The sequence below is a fragment of the Cebus imitator genome, unplaced genomic scaffold, assembly GCF_001604975.1.
Source record: "Cebus imitator isolate Cc_AM_T3 unplaced genomic scaffold, Cebus_imitator-1.0 Scaffold6, whole genome shotgun sequence".
In the NCBI taxonomy this organism is placed as follows: Eukaryota; Metazoa; Chordata; class Mammalia; order Primates; family Cebidae; genus Cebus; species Cebus imitator.
Window position 1 is genome coordinate 5,061,084 of NW_016107321.1, and position 17,707 is coordinate 5,078,790.

General features: G+C 36.9%; 1 protein-coding gene across 5 annotated transcripts in view; it reads right to left on the reverse strand.

Annotated features, from left to right (window-relative positions):
* Nucleotides 1–1,361: 1,361 nt before the first annotated feature.
* The window catches only part of LOC108310945 (WT1 associated protein), a 30,803-nt gene continuing 14,457 nt past the window's right edge, over nt 1,362–17,707 (reverse strand). For 3 of the 5 annotated variants that reach the window (XM_017538156.2, XM_017538165.1, XM_017538159.2), the window contains exons 4-8: nt 16,467–16,525; nt 14,801–14,928; nt 9,688–9,866; nt 4,393–4,547; nt 1,362–2,637 (exon numbers count right to left, since the gene is read on the reverse strand). In XM_017538156.2, the coding sequence (XP_017393645.1) occupies nt 2,057–2,637; nt 4,393–4,547; nt 9,688–9,866; nt 14,801–14,928; nt 16,467–16,525 (1,102 nt within the window). In that variant the 3' untranslated portion in view covers nt 1,362–2,056. Of the gene's footprint in view, nt 2,638–4,392; nt 4,548–8,632; nt 9,461–9,687; nt 9,867–14,800; nt 14,929–16,466; nt 16,526–17,707 lie in introns of those variants that run through there. The other 2 variants (XM_017538190.1, XM_017538181.2) reach the window with 2 other exon arrangements.

Below are 17,707 nucleotides of genomic sequence, written 5' to 3' on the forward strand. Positions count from 1 at the left end.
AAGGCAGACCCAACAGAAACATGAAAATGAAACATGAAAATGTCACATTAACAGGTTAATATTAAATTCAATCATAAATTATATAACTGGTTGAAAAATTAATTTCCTACCACACATTCATGATTACATTACACCCACAGGACAGAGAAATTCCATTTTTGTTTAAATTGTCAAGTTGAAGGATGTACACAAAAGCCAAACACAGTATTTGACATACCAAGGGATTATGATTTTAGTTCACACCAAAATGTTTAATCATATGCAAATTAAAATTGTGTAGAATTTGTTTACTCTCTTGAGCAGACTGCAGAAAAGGTTAATCAAGACACAGTGCAGTATTTCATTTACTACTGAAAACCGGATATACCTGTGTCAGCTAAACAAGCAAAAGCAGCAGTTACTTTCAGGTAAGTTGTACCTCCGTTTCAAGTATTGTAATTCTACTTCCAAGGTTCCTTGATTATATTACAAGTTATAATAAACAACTACTTTGCTTTTAGCAGAAATGGAATTTCATTTTGATCATATATGAAAGCTATTCAAGGCCATTCAATATCATACTTTTATGCTTAATATTTAATTACCTCTGAGAAAATGGAGCAAACTTTTGACATTCTTCCACCTTAAACATGTCTCCTACCTACATTCTAACATCCCTTACTCATGTAATATTATCAAATATGTTGTTAATAAAAGTCAGTAGTACTGGCCAGTGTTTTAAAACAAACATCACTCACTACACAGATACTCTACCTGAAATCAGGTTACAAAAAACAAACACTGCTTTTAATTAAACCTCAGAAAGGGCTGAGAGCTGTGTGACTCATTCCTGCAATCCCAACACATTGAGAAGTCAAGGCAGAAGCGTCCCTTGGGGCCAGGAGTTTGAGGCCAGCCTGGGGAACACAGCAAGGCCTTGTCTCCACTAAAAATAAAATAAATGTAGCCTAGTGTGGTAGTAAATGCCTGTAGTCCCAGGTACTCAGAAGGCTGAGGTGGGAAGATCACTTAAAGCCTAGGACTTTGAGGCTGCACTTAAGCCTGGGTGACAAAGCAAGGCCCCCCCCCCCCCACCCACATACACATACACAAACCCCTAAGAAATATTTAGGTGACTATTTTCTTTATACTTTTCTGTATTTTCAAATATTTTGTAACAAGTCAAGAAAAAATTTTAAGTGTACCCCTAAACTCCAGATCCATTTGGCATAAATTAAAAATTATGTACAAAATCAAAATCGATGCTTGGCCTTAAGTTTCACTGTTGTGGTACTTGGACGAAAATGAGTAGAAATTCAGTTACTCAATGAAAATAAATGACAAATGCTAAACATACACACAAAACAAAACAAAAAAGCTAATTAAGGAGTTACAATAAAAATCTTTATTTAGGTTTGGTCAGTACAGGTAAGATATATTGGAGTCACAGAGCAATATGCATTAACAGGATACAACAGTTCATAAAAACTGAGTAACTATGCACACAAACTTCTTAAACATTCAGTCACCTAAAGAGAAAATGCACAGATGTATGGTGGAAAAAACTGTATCTAACACTGAAACTACTACAGGACTCCAGCAATGAGTCCAACTTTTAGTGATAAAAAACTACTGTACTGGGCAAACTTGGCAGTCATAAACCCACATCTATTCTAACAAGTCTGAATGGTGCATAAGTACAGTAACAGCATGAGTAAGAATGCCCTTACACAGCACAGGTTCTAAACAGACATAGATTTATACAGACGTCATTGTGTTATAGTTTAAGGAAAAATTTCCATTTACAATTTCACATTAACTCATATAAAAATAACTTGACCCTACACAAAATGTCCTTTTAGCAACATTCAAAGTAATTAACTGTTACAATTTCCAAAGTGGCAGAGGTATTGAAGCAAAACAAACAAACAAAAACAAACCCGAAGAGAAACCAAACAAAAAGAACCAAAACATACACCCACGAAAAGGCAAATTGTGACAAAAGTATGCATTAATTTTCTGGACAGTATCCTCTCTCAAATTAAATGACACTGTATAAAAATTTGCTGAAAAAATATTACAAAACTGAACCCTGTACATTTACACTTGAGTCCAAGCCATTCTGAACGTGGCGGGAACCCACAGTTCGGTTACCTTTCCCACTCACTGCTTTCTCCTCTTGAGGGTCATGATTGGAGTCTGTGTCATTTGATTGGTGTGTGAGAGAGTTTTCACTGCCCGTGGGAGAGTCTACACTTTCATACCCCGCACTGAGTTGATTTATGTAACCACTACCTCCTCTGCCAGTTCTTTCCTCTGAGCTGTTGGAGGCCTTATTACCATTCCCTGGAGAAGAAGGAAAGTCATCTTCAGTTGTGTTCCCCTCCCTGTGAAATCCAGACCCAGACGTCCTCTGGCGGGAGGAGCTACCATTACTTGGTCCGTTTGTCAGACGACTGCAGTCTTTACTTGTGGCCTCTGACTGTTCTACAGGTTCAGAAGCTGTAGTCCTGCTGGTACTTGGGGCAGAGGCCTGAGACTGCTGCTGATACTGAGCCAACTGCTGGCGTGTCTCCTTCAGCTGCTGCTGTAGAACTAGAATGGTACTCTGCATACCCTCTACTTCTTCGTCAAGCTGGATGATGAAGTCATTCAGTTCTGTGCAAAGGAGAGTCAAATCAACTTTAATATCTCTTATAACATTGAAAAATGTTTCTTCAGTGCCTGCCACAAAGCAAGGCAGTCAATAAATGCTTGCTAAGTAAACGAATACAATAGTAAAATCATACTACATTTATAAATTTTGCTTGGGATCTTAAAGTATGTTTACTTTGGGGGAAGTCAGATACTTAATATACAGTTGGCCCTCCACATTCACGGGTCCTGCATCTGTGAATTCAACCAACTGTAGAAGGAAAACATTTGAGGAAAAAACTGAGTCTGTACTGAATATGTACAGATTTTTTTTTCTTGTCATTATCCCCCAAACGATACAGTAGAATAACTACTTACATAGCAGTTACACTGTATTAGGTACTGTTAAGTAATCTAGAGATGGCTTAAATGTACCCAGGCTTCTTTTCGTGTTTTTATTTTTTTTTTTTTGAAATGGAGTCTCACTCTGTCACCTAGGCTGGAGAGCAGTAGCACAATTTTGGCTCACTGCAACTTTCGCCTCCTGGGTACTAGTAATTCTCCTGCCTCAGCCTCCCAAGTAGCTGGGACTACAGATATGTGCCACCACACCTGGCTAATTTTTTTTGTTATTTTTAGTAGTGATGGGGTTTCACCATGTAGGCCATGGTTTGAGAAGGCATGTCTCAAACTTCTGACCTCATGATCCACCCGTCTTGGCTGGGATTACAGGCATGAGCCACCATGTCTGGCCCAATGTACATAGGTTTATATGTAAATATGACATTGTTTTATATGAGGGGCTTATCTGTTGGAGGTCCTGACACCAATCCACCATGGATACCAAGGGACGACTTTATTAAGCAACCAAGTTAAATCGTTTTGATCCATCTTGCCATATACCCGATTACAGCCCCTAAAGTTTGATTTACGTTTACCTATGGGGCCAACTATGGCCAGTCCCCTTATTGCTGACTCTCCTAGCCAGTGTCTCAGTTCCATAGCAAGTCTGGCCCTTAAGGACAGTATGGTCCTCTATTAATACTCCAAAGAGGCCCATGTTCTCAACTAAGGACTGTTACACATATAAGGACATGCCACAGGAAATAATTCCTGATGATTTTGAAAAGGTAAGTAGTTTAGAAGAAATTACTTGGCTACAATCATCCTTGCAATTAACCATCAGAGACACTAATTTTCAGTTTAAAATTTCAAAGAATTTAGATATTTTCCTTATTAATAATGCACCTTACGAAGAGGAGAGAAACAGGACAGATGCGCTACACTTGCACTAAAAAGGATGGAGGCTGACAAGTTTTGTTTATCTCAGCAAATTTAAAGAGTAAATCACTTATTTGCTAATAAAACCATCACAGGTACAATCAACTATATTACTTTCAGATCGCTGAAAACTGCCAAATATTTCTAAGATTTACACTTAACTAGAAATGGTTAAAGATATTTTCCCTTTCAAACACTGAATACAAATTTGTCCATCTTGTTAAGTTATATAACAACCTTTTTTCTTTTACCAAATCCTACCCCCCACTAAAAACAAAAGCGTAAGAAGTTTTGAACAATAAAGAATGAGGAGACTGGGGAAAAACATATTTAAATTATGTGGCTTTGTCTGCTGACTCAACTAAAAATGTTTTATTCACAATAATATACAATCATAGGCAGAGGTTAACAATGTACAGAATCTATCCTGGAATGATCATGACTGGCAGTTTTAAAGCCAGTGCAAAGTTAAGAGAACTTTTCAAAAAAACCCCTTACCATCCTGACTGCTTTTAAGCTCCTCACTATATTTCTTCTGTAAAGCCAACTCTGCTTCAAGTTGTGCAATACGTCCCTGGGACAGCTGCCTTCCAAGCTCTTGATTCTCCTGGATAAGCATTCGACACTTCGCCATTAACTTTTTCCCTGTTTGGCTGCAAAGGAAAGAGCCATCTATCACAAAATGAAGACAAAACTCTCTATAACCTTCTTTGCTTACAATTATTACAGTGATAGATGTAACACATACAAACATAACTGTATCACAGCAGATGCTTCCCCACAATTACCACCTTCTTTTCTGGGACACATCCATCTTCTGCATTTCAATATTTTGCCAATACAGCAGCAAAAATAAACACTAAACAAAAAGTGTCCTAACAGTTACACCTTGTTTCTCTTACATCACTTCTAAAACCGACCTATTTTCATCTCAAATTATCATTTGAAATGGAAACAGAGCCAGTTAATTAACATATACCTTGGCTACACCATTATTATTACACTAAAGTATCTAGTGCTTTATCAAAAGTTATTGAAAACGTACATGCAACATCAATCACAAATGCTTCTCTATAATCTACTATATGAAAGTCAGTACCCACAAATAAAAATGAAAGAGTATATTTATTCTTGCTAGAAAAACATTTAATAAGGATTTTCCTTAATAGGAAGTCCTCCAGAGTGGGCAATATAGTGAGACCCCAATGCTACAAAATTTTTTTAAAAAAACTGGCCAGGCACACATGCTTGTAGTGCCAGCCTGTGGAAAGTCTGAGGTGGGAGGATTGCTTAAGCTCAAGTGGTTGACACTGTGATCATGCCTGCATTCCAGCCTGGGAAAGAGATCCTGTCTCAAAAACGAGGCGGAGAGAGGGAAGCTTTCTGGTACATCCATCTTCCACAACTCTCAAGAATATATGAATATATCTATTATATCAATTGAGGCACATTCAGCAATAATATTATTTTTTAAGACTTAAGACTTTATTGACAGAAAAGATCATCCTTTTGACACAAAAATAAGATCAGTGGTCACGTATCACAATTCAGATATGTGAATATCTGCCAATACAGGAGTGCCACACTTTCCACAAATTAGTTTCTAAATGCTAGTGCAACATACTACCGAACCTACATGTACATACATAGCAATTGCAAAAATGTAATGAAAAGCTCAAATGTTTCTCAATAAAATTTTATTGCTTTTCTTTAAGCTGCAGCAATAAAAGAAATTGTTTCTTCTTATAATCATTTATGAAGACAAAAAAGACAAAAGAAATGATCACTTTTAAAAGAATCTAAGTAAATAATTGTTATCTTTACCTTTGAGACTTGGATAAAGACAGTGTGACATTCTTGTCCTTGGGGGTAAGCCCAGAATGACCTTATTGGCTAAAACATTTTTTTAATTCTAGTCTTTCCTCCTTCTGGTGAGGCTTTCACTTGCTTGATACATTACTTCAGTATGCCTTAGAACTTTAAAAATGTAAGGAACTCGTAAAGAATTATCATTCTTTGAAGAAGTGTTGCAGTTCTTTTACCTACAACGTAATTTCTTTTTTGAGATGGGGGGTCTCACTGTGTTGCCTAGGCTGGAGTGCCATAGTGTGATTTTAACTCACTGGAGTCTTGACCTCCCCAGGCTCAGGTGATCCTTCCACCTCAGCCTCCGGAGTAGCTGGGACTATAGGTGTGCACCACCACCAGCTAATTTTTGGATTTTTAGTAGAGATGGGGTTTCACCAATGTTGCCCAGGCTGGTCCCAAATTCCTAAGCTCAAGTGATCTGTCCACCTCAGCCTTCCAAAGTGTTCAGATTAGAGGCATCAGCCACTGTGCCTGGCTGCATGTTTTCTAACCTAATGTAATTCAAGGAAAAGTTTGTAATTAAGCTTCTTTACACAAAATCTGTGAACAGTTAAACCTGGGTTACTACTGTTCAGAAGAGCCCAAGGTGAAAGCCACCAGTGAGCATGAGGTAAGGGGTTCATTCTTTGATATGATAACTGTTATTAGCTGGTGTTCTTGTTTATTGCTACTGTAGCTCCAGATTTCCATCATTTCCCATCAGCACTCTCAGGCTTTAGCCTCTACTGAACACCCACTTAGAAATTAAACAGTGAGAAAAAGAGAGAGATGCAGGATTGTCAAAAAAAATGGAATTCCTTCCATTTTACTACCTATACTCTCAAAACTGTCTTCTTGCAAAGTATATATATTTCATTGGTGTTCACAACTAACCTGAAAATCCTTATTATGTAATTTTTAAAGAGTAGAAAAAAAACTGTAAGATACATTAATTTATGACCTGACTTAACCATATTAATTTGTGACCTGACTTAACCCCATATAAAAATGTCACAAATTCTAATGCAAAAAAGGTTTCAATTGAAAGCCATATCTTTTTAGAAATAAATGGCTAAGGTCATCTATCACGTTTAGAACTAGTCATCACTTAAATAAATTTTAACAAAATCACTGTTTTGAAAAAATAATTTAATTACAAGTTTTTTGAAATAATTTTTTAAATTTACAAACAAAAAACCCCATTCCTAAAATCAGTTAACCCACAGACATAATAGAAAGCACTTTAAAAGATGTACCTCTAAACACTCTTTAAAATGTGTGCATCCTCACATGAATGAAACATTTTAACTTAAGTGGACAGGTTAATTTAGGGAATCTTTCTTCCTCAAAATTAAAACAGAAAAACAGTAAAGTGAAGACACACACACACACACACACACACACACACTCCTCAAAGCAAAATCCATTCCATTATTGGAAATATTCCAGACAGGTGATTGCCTGAGCCATTATTTGTTTCAAATTAGTGATGTATTTATAGTACTTGATATACTCTGGCTTACAGCCAATTTTACAGGAAAAAAAATCCATTTAGAAGTCATTCAAATAAATTATGATATCTTAATATAATGGAAATACACTATGTAACCATTAAAAATGTAGTAGTCTAGATATACTAAAAAATGGAAAAATGTTGAAGAGACTTAAGTGAAAAAAACAAGGTGCAAGTCATCTGTGTTTATGGTATGATCACATTTGTTTAAAACAATATACATAAAATGACTGTATATGCATAGAAATAATCTTGATGATATCCAAGAAAAGTAACAGCAGCTACTGCTCCTGGAGAACAGAATGGGATGTCAAGGTCACATCCAGGAGTCACACTCACTTTTCATCTCCAACTTTCTCTACATTATTTCAATTTTACACACAAGCATGTATTATCTTATTAATTAGAAAAGTTTAACAATAACAAGAAAAAACCCATAGAACTCATGACTGTTATCTAAGTGACAAAGAAAGATGCCCACTAAATTTGAGTACATATTATACATTTTATGAATTACTTCTTGATCTACTAAAAAGATACTTAGGCCATTTCTACTGTGATCTTAAATGGCATAAAATATATACAAAAGCCTTAATGCAAGCACATAAGCTAATTTCAAACAGATCTGGTTACTTACCCTCCAACCCTCACAAATAGTGAGAATTTTAGAAGCAGATTTCTTGCTGAAAAAGTCACACAAACCACTTCTTCAACCCACCCTCTGCCCCACAATCAGTTCCCTAAAGCACAAACATACAAGATACTTACAATTGATTTGAATGATAAAGAGAGAACTTAAGTCACCCTTGTTAAAACTGCACTTAAACGTTGGGACAAGCTGGAACATTTATCTTCCACTCATCTTAGACTCCATTATCACCAAGCGAAAATTTGAATTGGTGACTTATAGAATGATCTGACGGAAAAAATTCACCTCCAGGATTGGATGGAAGCATGAAGAAAATAATGCCTCATTTATCTAAATGATTAAATGAATTTGCTAGAAATGGTCACTATACCTTTTTTCAATTCACAGAATGTCTTACTTAGGCCAGCCCACAGTTCCAACACATTATCTTCTGGCAGGCACCCTGTGAAGCTGTCCCACATTACTTTCTACTGCAATACCCTGGGACAAAGCGTCATAAAAGTAACAAGTGTCAAGTCTCCTTGTCTTTTATGATATCAAATGGAATAAAGTAGTCTTTTAAAAATGAGGCACAGCGCCTTTTCCTTCACTTTGAAGAGCACAGCAACAGTATTTCCAAAATCAATCTGCTCTCCACAGCGCCCCCCCCAAATTAAACTGTTAAAGAGTACAACAAAATCATCATAATATTCTTTGAACTTAAAAAAAAAATAAAAAAAAAAAACAACTATTTCAAGGCACATTTAATTTAATATCAAGAGTGCAATACAAAAGGCCCAAATACAATGAAGGAACACATTCCCCCATTAACACCAACGACAATGCTCTTTTAAACATGTGCCTGTTGAATGGAATGGGGATTTCATAAAATTCACTAAAAAAATAATGCAGTGAGTCTCATCACAGCTAATATCCTTATACAATCTAGTTGTGAAATGAATGTTTATAATGCTTCAAACAGTTTAAACCTGAAGTTTGATACCACACCTTCATGTTTGTACAGTCCTCAGTAAGATTATCTACAGTTTTTGCAACCATTCAAAGAACAAACCATTGAATAGAACCACATTGATTTAAGGCTCAAGCAAGTACTACAGAGCCCCAAACTAAATGGTTAAATATATGCGCTACTTGTACGGACATCTATTGATTCTCTCATGAGTATTAAAAGTTGGTTCTCAGCAAATAAACCCTTTAAAGGCAAAATTCACCTCATTTGAGTTTTGACCCAGAAGTTCAACAACAATCACGAAGTCCACAGTCTTATTGGCAAAACTGATATACAGTGTCTCTAAGTCACTGTGCTCAAGGTTAAGAGCGATGCATATTCCATTTTTACATTTTACTGGAATTTTACATGTTCAATTCATGACTTAAAATCTCTAGGTTTTCATTCCTTCAAACTGTCTGAAGACACAGTGTGCCACAGACTTAAGACTTCTGTTTCTCCCTCTATTTTCTTCAAACAGAAACATTTCTCAAGTGTCTACATGTTCTAGAAGGGGAATTTTTCGGAGGTGGCCACTTCTTCGGAATAGTCCGACGCCATCAGGCCTCTGAAGCAAGGGGAAGGGGAAGAGAAAAAGCTGAAACACAAGGTTCATCTGGTAAGTTTTACATTAACCATTACAAGCTGGACAGTGTAAGAATGTGGCTTTTTTTTTTTTTTTTGGCTCAAAAAGTCTGAGTCTTGGTGTGGAAACGAGTACTTGGCTGTCCCACCACAGCTTTCTCGTAGTGGGACTGTCAGGGAAGTCTTGACTGGGGAGTATGATTTGTTTACCTATCAGGCGTAAACTTCCAGGCACTCAGTTCATTTTGGGCTTGTTCCAGTTTGTCTTTAGTCTGTTCCAGTTCACCTTTCATTTTTAGGAAAAACAAGTTGATCGCTGGGTCTACCATTGTTGATCTCAGTTGGGCAACGCTCGGCTGCTGGACTTGCTTGAGGTACTGGATTTGAGTCTGTACAAAGCAAAAGAAACAATTACGACCAAATCAAAGGAAAAATACATAAGAAGGTGGAGAAAACTCCCTCCTTCACTTGACTTATTAACTCCCTCATTAAGCTCCTTCCCTCTTTGATCCTGAAATTCTCTAGAAAAATCTTTAAACTTTTAAGAAAAAGTAAAAATTAAAAACTATTTGATGAACACGCTAATTACCCTGACCTGATCGCTATACATTGTACGTATTGAAACATCACTATGTAGTAGTCCTTGAATATGTACAATTATTATCTGTCAATTAAAAAAAAATATTTATGGGCCGGGCGCGGTGGCTCAAGCCTGTAATCCCAGCACTTTGGGAGGCCGAGGCGGGTGGATCACGAGGTCAAGAGATCGAGACCATCCTGGTCAACATGGTGAAACCCCGTCTCTACTAAAACTACAAAAAATTAGCTGGGCATGGTGGTGCGTGCCTGTAATCCCAGCTACTCAGGAGGCTGAGGCAGGAGAATTGCCTGAACCCAGGAAGCGGAGGTTGCAGTGAGCCGAGATCACGCCATTGCACTCCAGCCTGGGTAACAAGAGTGAAACTCTGTCTCAAAAAAAAAAAAAAAATATTTACTTAAGGTTATTCATGTAGGAATTGAGGCCATTTGATAACATCTCCAAATCCAGGACTTAACTTTAAAATGGCTACATACATTTTACTTTAGAATCCAAACATTACCAAAAAGAGATAAAACTCAATGTTATATTTACTAAAACTGCTGATAACCCACTGGAAAAAAGGCAAAGTTTAAAATATTAATTACCTAACAGTTAATGATGTCTTTTGGTTTGCTTAAATTTTGCCTGTGAAAATTATTCTATGTAAAGTCCCCTAAAAATACATCAGGTACAAGATTATAACTTAAAATACATATTTGCAGTTCTAAAAGAAAAAAATATACAGTACTGACATCTACATGAGTTGCCATTACAGCTTATAAAAGCAAAACTCTATAGGGCCTTAAGCCAAAATAAAGTATAATTCATACTTTTTTCCCCTTCTGAGTAGATTTGAATTATAGAATTATAAAGCTGGAAAGTAACTAACCTAATCCCAACTGCTTATTTTGAGATTAAATAACCCAACTGTTTAGTTCAGTGCCATAGCTGGGACTACAATTCTAGTTCTCTGGCCTTCTGATTCCCAGTCTAGAGCTTTTTCCACCATACCAGAACCCTTCTACTTACATATGAAACCTTCAATTTCGACTTCAGTTGTACTATTTACTAGCACACTAAAAATAATTTCTAAAATATGAAATACAGTTATTAGTGTTAAATTCACCATTTTAGTCATACTCAAAGTAGATCTGGCCCAAGTTCTAGCTTCATACTAAGGCTTAAACAGGATTACAGTTAAAATTGCCTAATATAAATTTAGTAAAAGGAACAAACACACTAGGTAAATTGGGACTGTATTTAATTTGCTTCACTGAGCAAATAAAAATATTTTTTGAATAAAAAAGTACAACTGCATAGTCAATGTGAAGGCAGCTGCTAAGATAACTTAACAAAGCAAGAATACACCATGTCTTAGAGTGGACTCAATGTACTGATAAGTCTACAACGCTGAGACTCAGTTACTATTTATGTTTACAAAGACCCAGCAGTCAACATTTTCAATCATGAAAAGAGAGGTGAACTCTGACTAGAATAAATTCCATGTTCTAGAGATGAGAACACTGGGTAAAGCGTTTTCAAAGTTAGCTTTATTACTAAATCTATTTTGATTGGCAAAAGACTAAATGAAAAATAGAAAAACCACTGAGGTAAACAAAAGTGATAGATTTTACTTACCAACAAAATACAGAGTTAAGAATATAGTAGCTATTTATGTGGCTAACTTATGCCTTACACTCACAACTAACTAAACTGACTACTGATGCACTTGGCAAAGACTGTATGCAGACAAACAAATACAGCATTATTATTAAAAGATCAAACAGATAAGTTAGTATTCTGGGCAAACAAAAGATCTACAGAAACAGACAGACTCCTGAAATACCAGGGGTAAAAGCAGCAGCACTGTTTTAAAGGATAGGTGCTGGCTGGGCATGGTGGCTCACGAGGTCAGGAGCCCCAAGACCAGCCTGGCCAAGATGGTGAAACCCCATCTCTACTAAAAATACAAAAAATTAGCTGGGCATGATGGTGGGCACCTGTAATCCCAGCTACTTGGGACACTGAGGCAGAGAACTGCTCGAACCTGGGAGGTGGAGGTTTCAGTGAGCTGAGATTGAGCTACTACACTCCAGCCTGGGAGACAGAATAAGACTCCATCTCAAAATAAATAAATGAAAAGTAAATAAATAAAGGACAGGTACCTAATACAAACCTTTCCACGTTTTTTCAATCTCAAGGGGGTAACAAACCCCCCTTCTCAGGGCCAAACTTTTCAACCAATGCTTAACCTATTCCCTCCTATCTCCTCTAGTACGTAACTCCCATTCTTTCTACCCTTTAAATTCGGTTTCTCACGATTCCCACTTGACAGTTTCTCTAGAGCAGGGGTATCCAATCTTTTGGCTTCCTTGGCCAATAGCCTCTTAACTGCCAAATCTAATGAACAATTTAAAATTCCTATTGTATAGAACTTTATGTATGCCTGTGTTTTAATCACTTTATTTTTTTTGGGGGGGGGGGAAGGAATGTTGGATTTCCTCAATTTTCCTAATACCACACTCTGCTCTTCTTTTAAAATTTGATCTTTGTAGGCTCTATCCTAGTAGCATCACTACTCAATCAGTCAAACAAGACAAACCTGAGAGCTATTGGTGATTCTTCCCTAAATTTTTTCATTCCTTCCACAATAGCATCCAAACTAAAAAAGTCCTACTGATTTGTGCCTCCAAAACACCTATTCTGTCCTGCCTGCTCCCTGTTGCCAGTGGCTTCATTTATCTCATCTGGACTATTTTAACAGCCTCACAATTGGTTTTCTTGCTTAAAGTCCTGTTCCACTCACATCCATCTTTCATACTCAAGCCAGAGTGATCTACTTAAAATGTAAATCTAAATCTAATCCATCACATACATCTCTTGCTCAAAAATTCTTCAGTGGCTCCACCTCTCCTAGAATACCCAAGATTCTGACCTCATCTCTTTTCACTGTCACCTGAAACTTTATCCTCATCTGCCATATATAATCTTGTCTTTTCTTGTGATTTTGCTCCTGCTGCCCTGCCCTGCCTGCAAAACCTCACTTGTATTATAACTGGAAGAACAGGAAGTTGTTCAGCTGGCCTGTGCAGGTGACAGCTGTTAAAAAAAAAAAAGAAAAAAAGAAAAAGGCTGTAAAAAGTTAGCTTCCATTATAGTTGAAATAACCTTAAAATCCAGGTTGAAGAGACAAGACTGATGAGGTATCACCAAAGGCCTTCTTCACCAGACATATGATCAAAATCGCCAGTGTATACAGGACAGCTGGAGAATCAGAGGTGCATGAATAGCACACATTGTGTAGGCAAGTACTTAGTTCCTCAACTAAGATATCCAGAGTAGGAATCCGTAAGAGAAAGGAATTCGACACATTCTGGTCCTATGAGACAGTACCATCAACATCATCTATTCAACTGTATTTCCCAAGTGTTAGCAGTCTAAAGGTAAGATTCATTTTTTGTAAAAAGGGAAATTTGTTAAAACATTCATTAGTAAGTATGGAGAAAAAAGTATCAGTGGTAGTGAGAATTACAATAAACTGATGGGAACGAAAGGACAAAATGTGGTGATAAGGTAGAGAAAATGGTAACAGGCCAGGTGCGATGGCTCACAACTATAATCCCAACAGTTTTGGGAGGCCAAGGAAGGAGGACTGACTGAGGACAGGAGTTCAAGACCAGCCTGGGCAATGTAGGGAAGACCACATCTCTACAAAAAATTAGAACATCAGTTGGGCTTGGTGGCACATGCCTATAGTCCCAGTTACTCAGGAAGCTCAAGTGAGCTGTGATCACTACCACTGCACTCTGGCCCAGATGACAGAGAGAACCTGTCTCAAGAAAAGAAAAGAAGAAAGAAAGAAAGAAAGAAAATGATAAAAGCCAGCGTTTAGCAAAGTAAAATATGAAAAAGTCAATTAGAAAAAAGGGAAAGATAAGTATTTGGGTACTTGTGTGGAAATTTAAACAATCTCTGTTTAAATTAAGGAACATTCTATAGGTAAAAGGAACAGGACTGTGCCCATAGATTTTTGGTGTGTCTCCAGAGACCAGAATACTACCTTAGAAGATTATAATAACACATTAGAAGACTTCTGTATGTATCAAATGAATGGAGAATACACAAAGAATTAAAGAAACATTGAGATTTTAAAATCAGAAACAAAGATATAGCTGTCTCTAATTATTTTGTATAATTACACCGTAAGATCGAATCTAAACTACCAGAACTGGATGATCAATTACTAGTAAATACTACACAGTACACATCAAAGTTCTAACATTTAAAAAGGAGACACTGAGGAAGTTGCTGACACTAGGAAAAACAGTTCAGAGGGAACAAGAGAGCAGAGGTAAAGTAATCAGATGGCTTTCCTAGCCAGTGAAACATAAAGCAGTAAGGAGCAAATGCTCTTTCATTGATTATACCCTCAGACACCAAGGATCTGAAGAATGTCTGGAAGTGATAAACATTCATAAAGCATGAAAATTTAAACAAACAAACAAACAAACAAACAAACAAAAACAACTTAAAACTTCTGCCTTATCGGCCACAAAAAAAAAAATTTTAGTCTAAATGAAGAGACGTTATCAAAATTTTCATCTAGTATACTTAAAGCTCAAAATGTGTATACCTATAAAAAATACGGTCTCATATTCCATTAAGTATTTAAAATCAACATGTAATAATGCGAACTAAAAACCAATTCCTCAACTAAAGACTTATACAACTTGACATACTTACAGTACACTCTTGCATCTCTTGTTCCTTGGTTGCTAGTCGCATCACAAGGATGTTTTCCCTGCGTGCAGACTCCTGCTGTTGCTGCTTTAATTTTTCTTCAGACTCTCTTAGGCCAGTTACATCATTAGCTGATGATTTAAAAATATATATAAATATGATTTTAAGATCAAGTTCTAAATACCTCTGTTAAGAACAATAAAAACTAGGGTCAAAACTTTCCTCAAGTCTTTACTTTGTATCCTAACTCCCTTTATAAAAGGGAAATTTTTCCTGGTCATGAGAGCTTCTTTAGAAGGTAATGGTGTCACAGTGCTCCATGACTACTAACTGAATTATGTTTTTATAGTTTCATCTGTTCGCAACAGAAGACATAAAACATCTGTTTGTGTTATACAGTATTCATAAAATCCTGATTAGTATGTTTTAATCTATTTAATATAAAAATGCTAGCTGAGCACAGTGGCTCACGCCTGTAATCCCAGCACTTTGGGAAGCTGAGGTGGGTGGATCACCTGGGGTCAGGAGTTTGAGACCAGCCTAACCAATATCGTGAAATACCATCTCTACCAAAAATACAGATTAGCCAGGTATGGTGGCACATGCCTGTAATCCCAGCTACTACTTGGGAGGCTGAGGCAGACGAATCATTTGAACCTGGGAGGCAGAGGTTGCAGTGAGCCTAGATTGCACCACTGCATTCCAGCCTGGGCAACAGCGTAAGACTGTGTCTCAAAAAAATAAATAAAAAATAAAAATGGTAATAACTGCTGGACAATTAGTATATTAAACTTGAGGCAGGATCTTATTGTGTTATCCAGCAGGAGTGCAGTGGCACCATCACAGCTCATTGCAGCCTTGACCTCCCGGGCTCAAGTAATCCTCCTGACCCATTTTAAAATTAAATTTAATTAATTAATTTATTTTGTAGAGACAAGGTCTCCCTGTGTTGCCTATGTTCTCAACTCCTGGGCTCAAGTGATCCTTCCACCTTGGCCTCCCAAAGTGCTGGGATTATAGGTGTGAGTCACTGTGCCCAGCCTTAAACTTTCATAATGTTCATGACTTCTATAGATTATAACATAGTCATGTAAAATCAGAATTTCAGGGTATAAACTCTCTGATGTTAGACAATAACATATATTGGTTTTCATACTCAACAAATAGTATGTGATTCAAACAGTAAAAAGTGAGACTAAAATGCTTTAAAATGATAAACTCTTGATATTTTCAGCAGATTTGAAAAAATATGTAAATAGATATTACACATAATTAAGTTATATATACTAATTTAAGCTGTCATAAATCTGTTACTGATTGCTTCTATTTATTTCCCTTCTAGACTAAACTCATGCTTCAAGTCATACTCCTATGTAGAAGGGTTTGGGGACAAGCAAGAAAAGTTTCAAGTAGTTCTGAGTTACTGTATCTATTCTTAGAACCTTGCATATAATTTTGTAAGTTATGTCATTATATGAGTATTACATGTCTGACTTTTCTATTGATCTTTGTATTTTCTTGCACCAAACGCAGTGCCTATGTATAGTTCTTATAATAAAACACTTGAGAAAAATTACAGTTGCTTTAATAAAGCCAGTTATCCTTTTGATTGGAACAACAATCAAAAGAAGATTATTCAGTCTTTTAGGAAGCTAAAACTCAAACTTACAGTTAAGATCTGTGTACTTGCCCTCCAAAGCTTGTACATATGCTTCATATTGTTTCCATCTAGTAAAAAAACAAAAAACCATACATTAGTTACAGTGAGATAGCTTTTACTTAAACAAAAAAACTAGAAGATCACATGTATAAATTTGCAGATTTAAGTGATACTGAGCATTCTGCTGGATGATTTTTAATTTTGAGATTGTTTTAATTTTAAATCCAGATTTCTTAGAGAGTCTTGATCTGTCCCTCAGGCTGGAGTACAGTGTTGCAAACAGGATCTGGGCTCAAGCGATCCCCCGGCTCAGCTTCCTGTATGGCTGGGACCAAGGGCGCATGGCTAATTTTTTTTGGAGATGGGGTCTCACTACATTGCCCAGGCTGATCTTGAACTCCTGGGCTCAAATGATCCTCCCACCTTGGCCTCCCAAACAGCTGAAATTACAAGCCTGAGTCACCACACCCAGCCTAAATCTAGTTTAACTGATAATAAAGTAGTCCCTCATTATTCCTTCCCTTTTATGGGACACAGGTTAAAGGAGATATAAAGAGAAGGTGCTTTCTGCTGAGAACATGCCAAGCATGCTCTGGGGAAGATTAAACCCCAGATCCACTTTGGTATCACTGATGTTCACGATAATCCTGGATTACAGAAGCTGAAAAAAAAAAAAAAAAAAAATCCTGCTGCTACTTTCCTATGTTGTCCACTTAGAACAAAAGGCATATTAGAAATGTGCCTAATTATGTAGAACTGAAGGTTCTTTATCTTGGCTCTTTTGTGAAAATACCCTGTGACTCTTCTCAAGGTAGTATCAATTTCTGCCTGTAAACAAAGGGGGAAAATATAACATTTTTCAAGACTATAATTTAACAGTCACATCTAAGTGGCAGAAACTACCTGCATAAATTCCATATGCTATCAGAGTACAAGGGGACTGTTTTTCTTCATTATACATCTCTACCCTGAATATACATGACTAGGTCCTCTTAGCAATAAAGATTTTTCACAGTCTTATTAGACAGCTCCTAATGGAAAGTACCTGCCCTCAATGTCTGCTATCCTGCATATTTTAAGAGCCATGTTTTCAAACTGCTCTTCAGGCAGATAATTAAAATTTCCTTTTAGAAAACCATTTAAGCCGGGCGCGGTGGCTCAAGCCTGTAATCCCAGCACTTTGGGAGGCTGAGGCGGGTGGATCACGAGGTCAAGAGATCGAGACCATCCTGGTCAACATGGTGAAACCC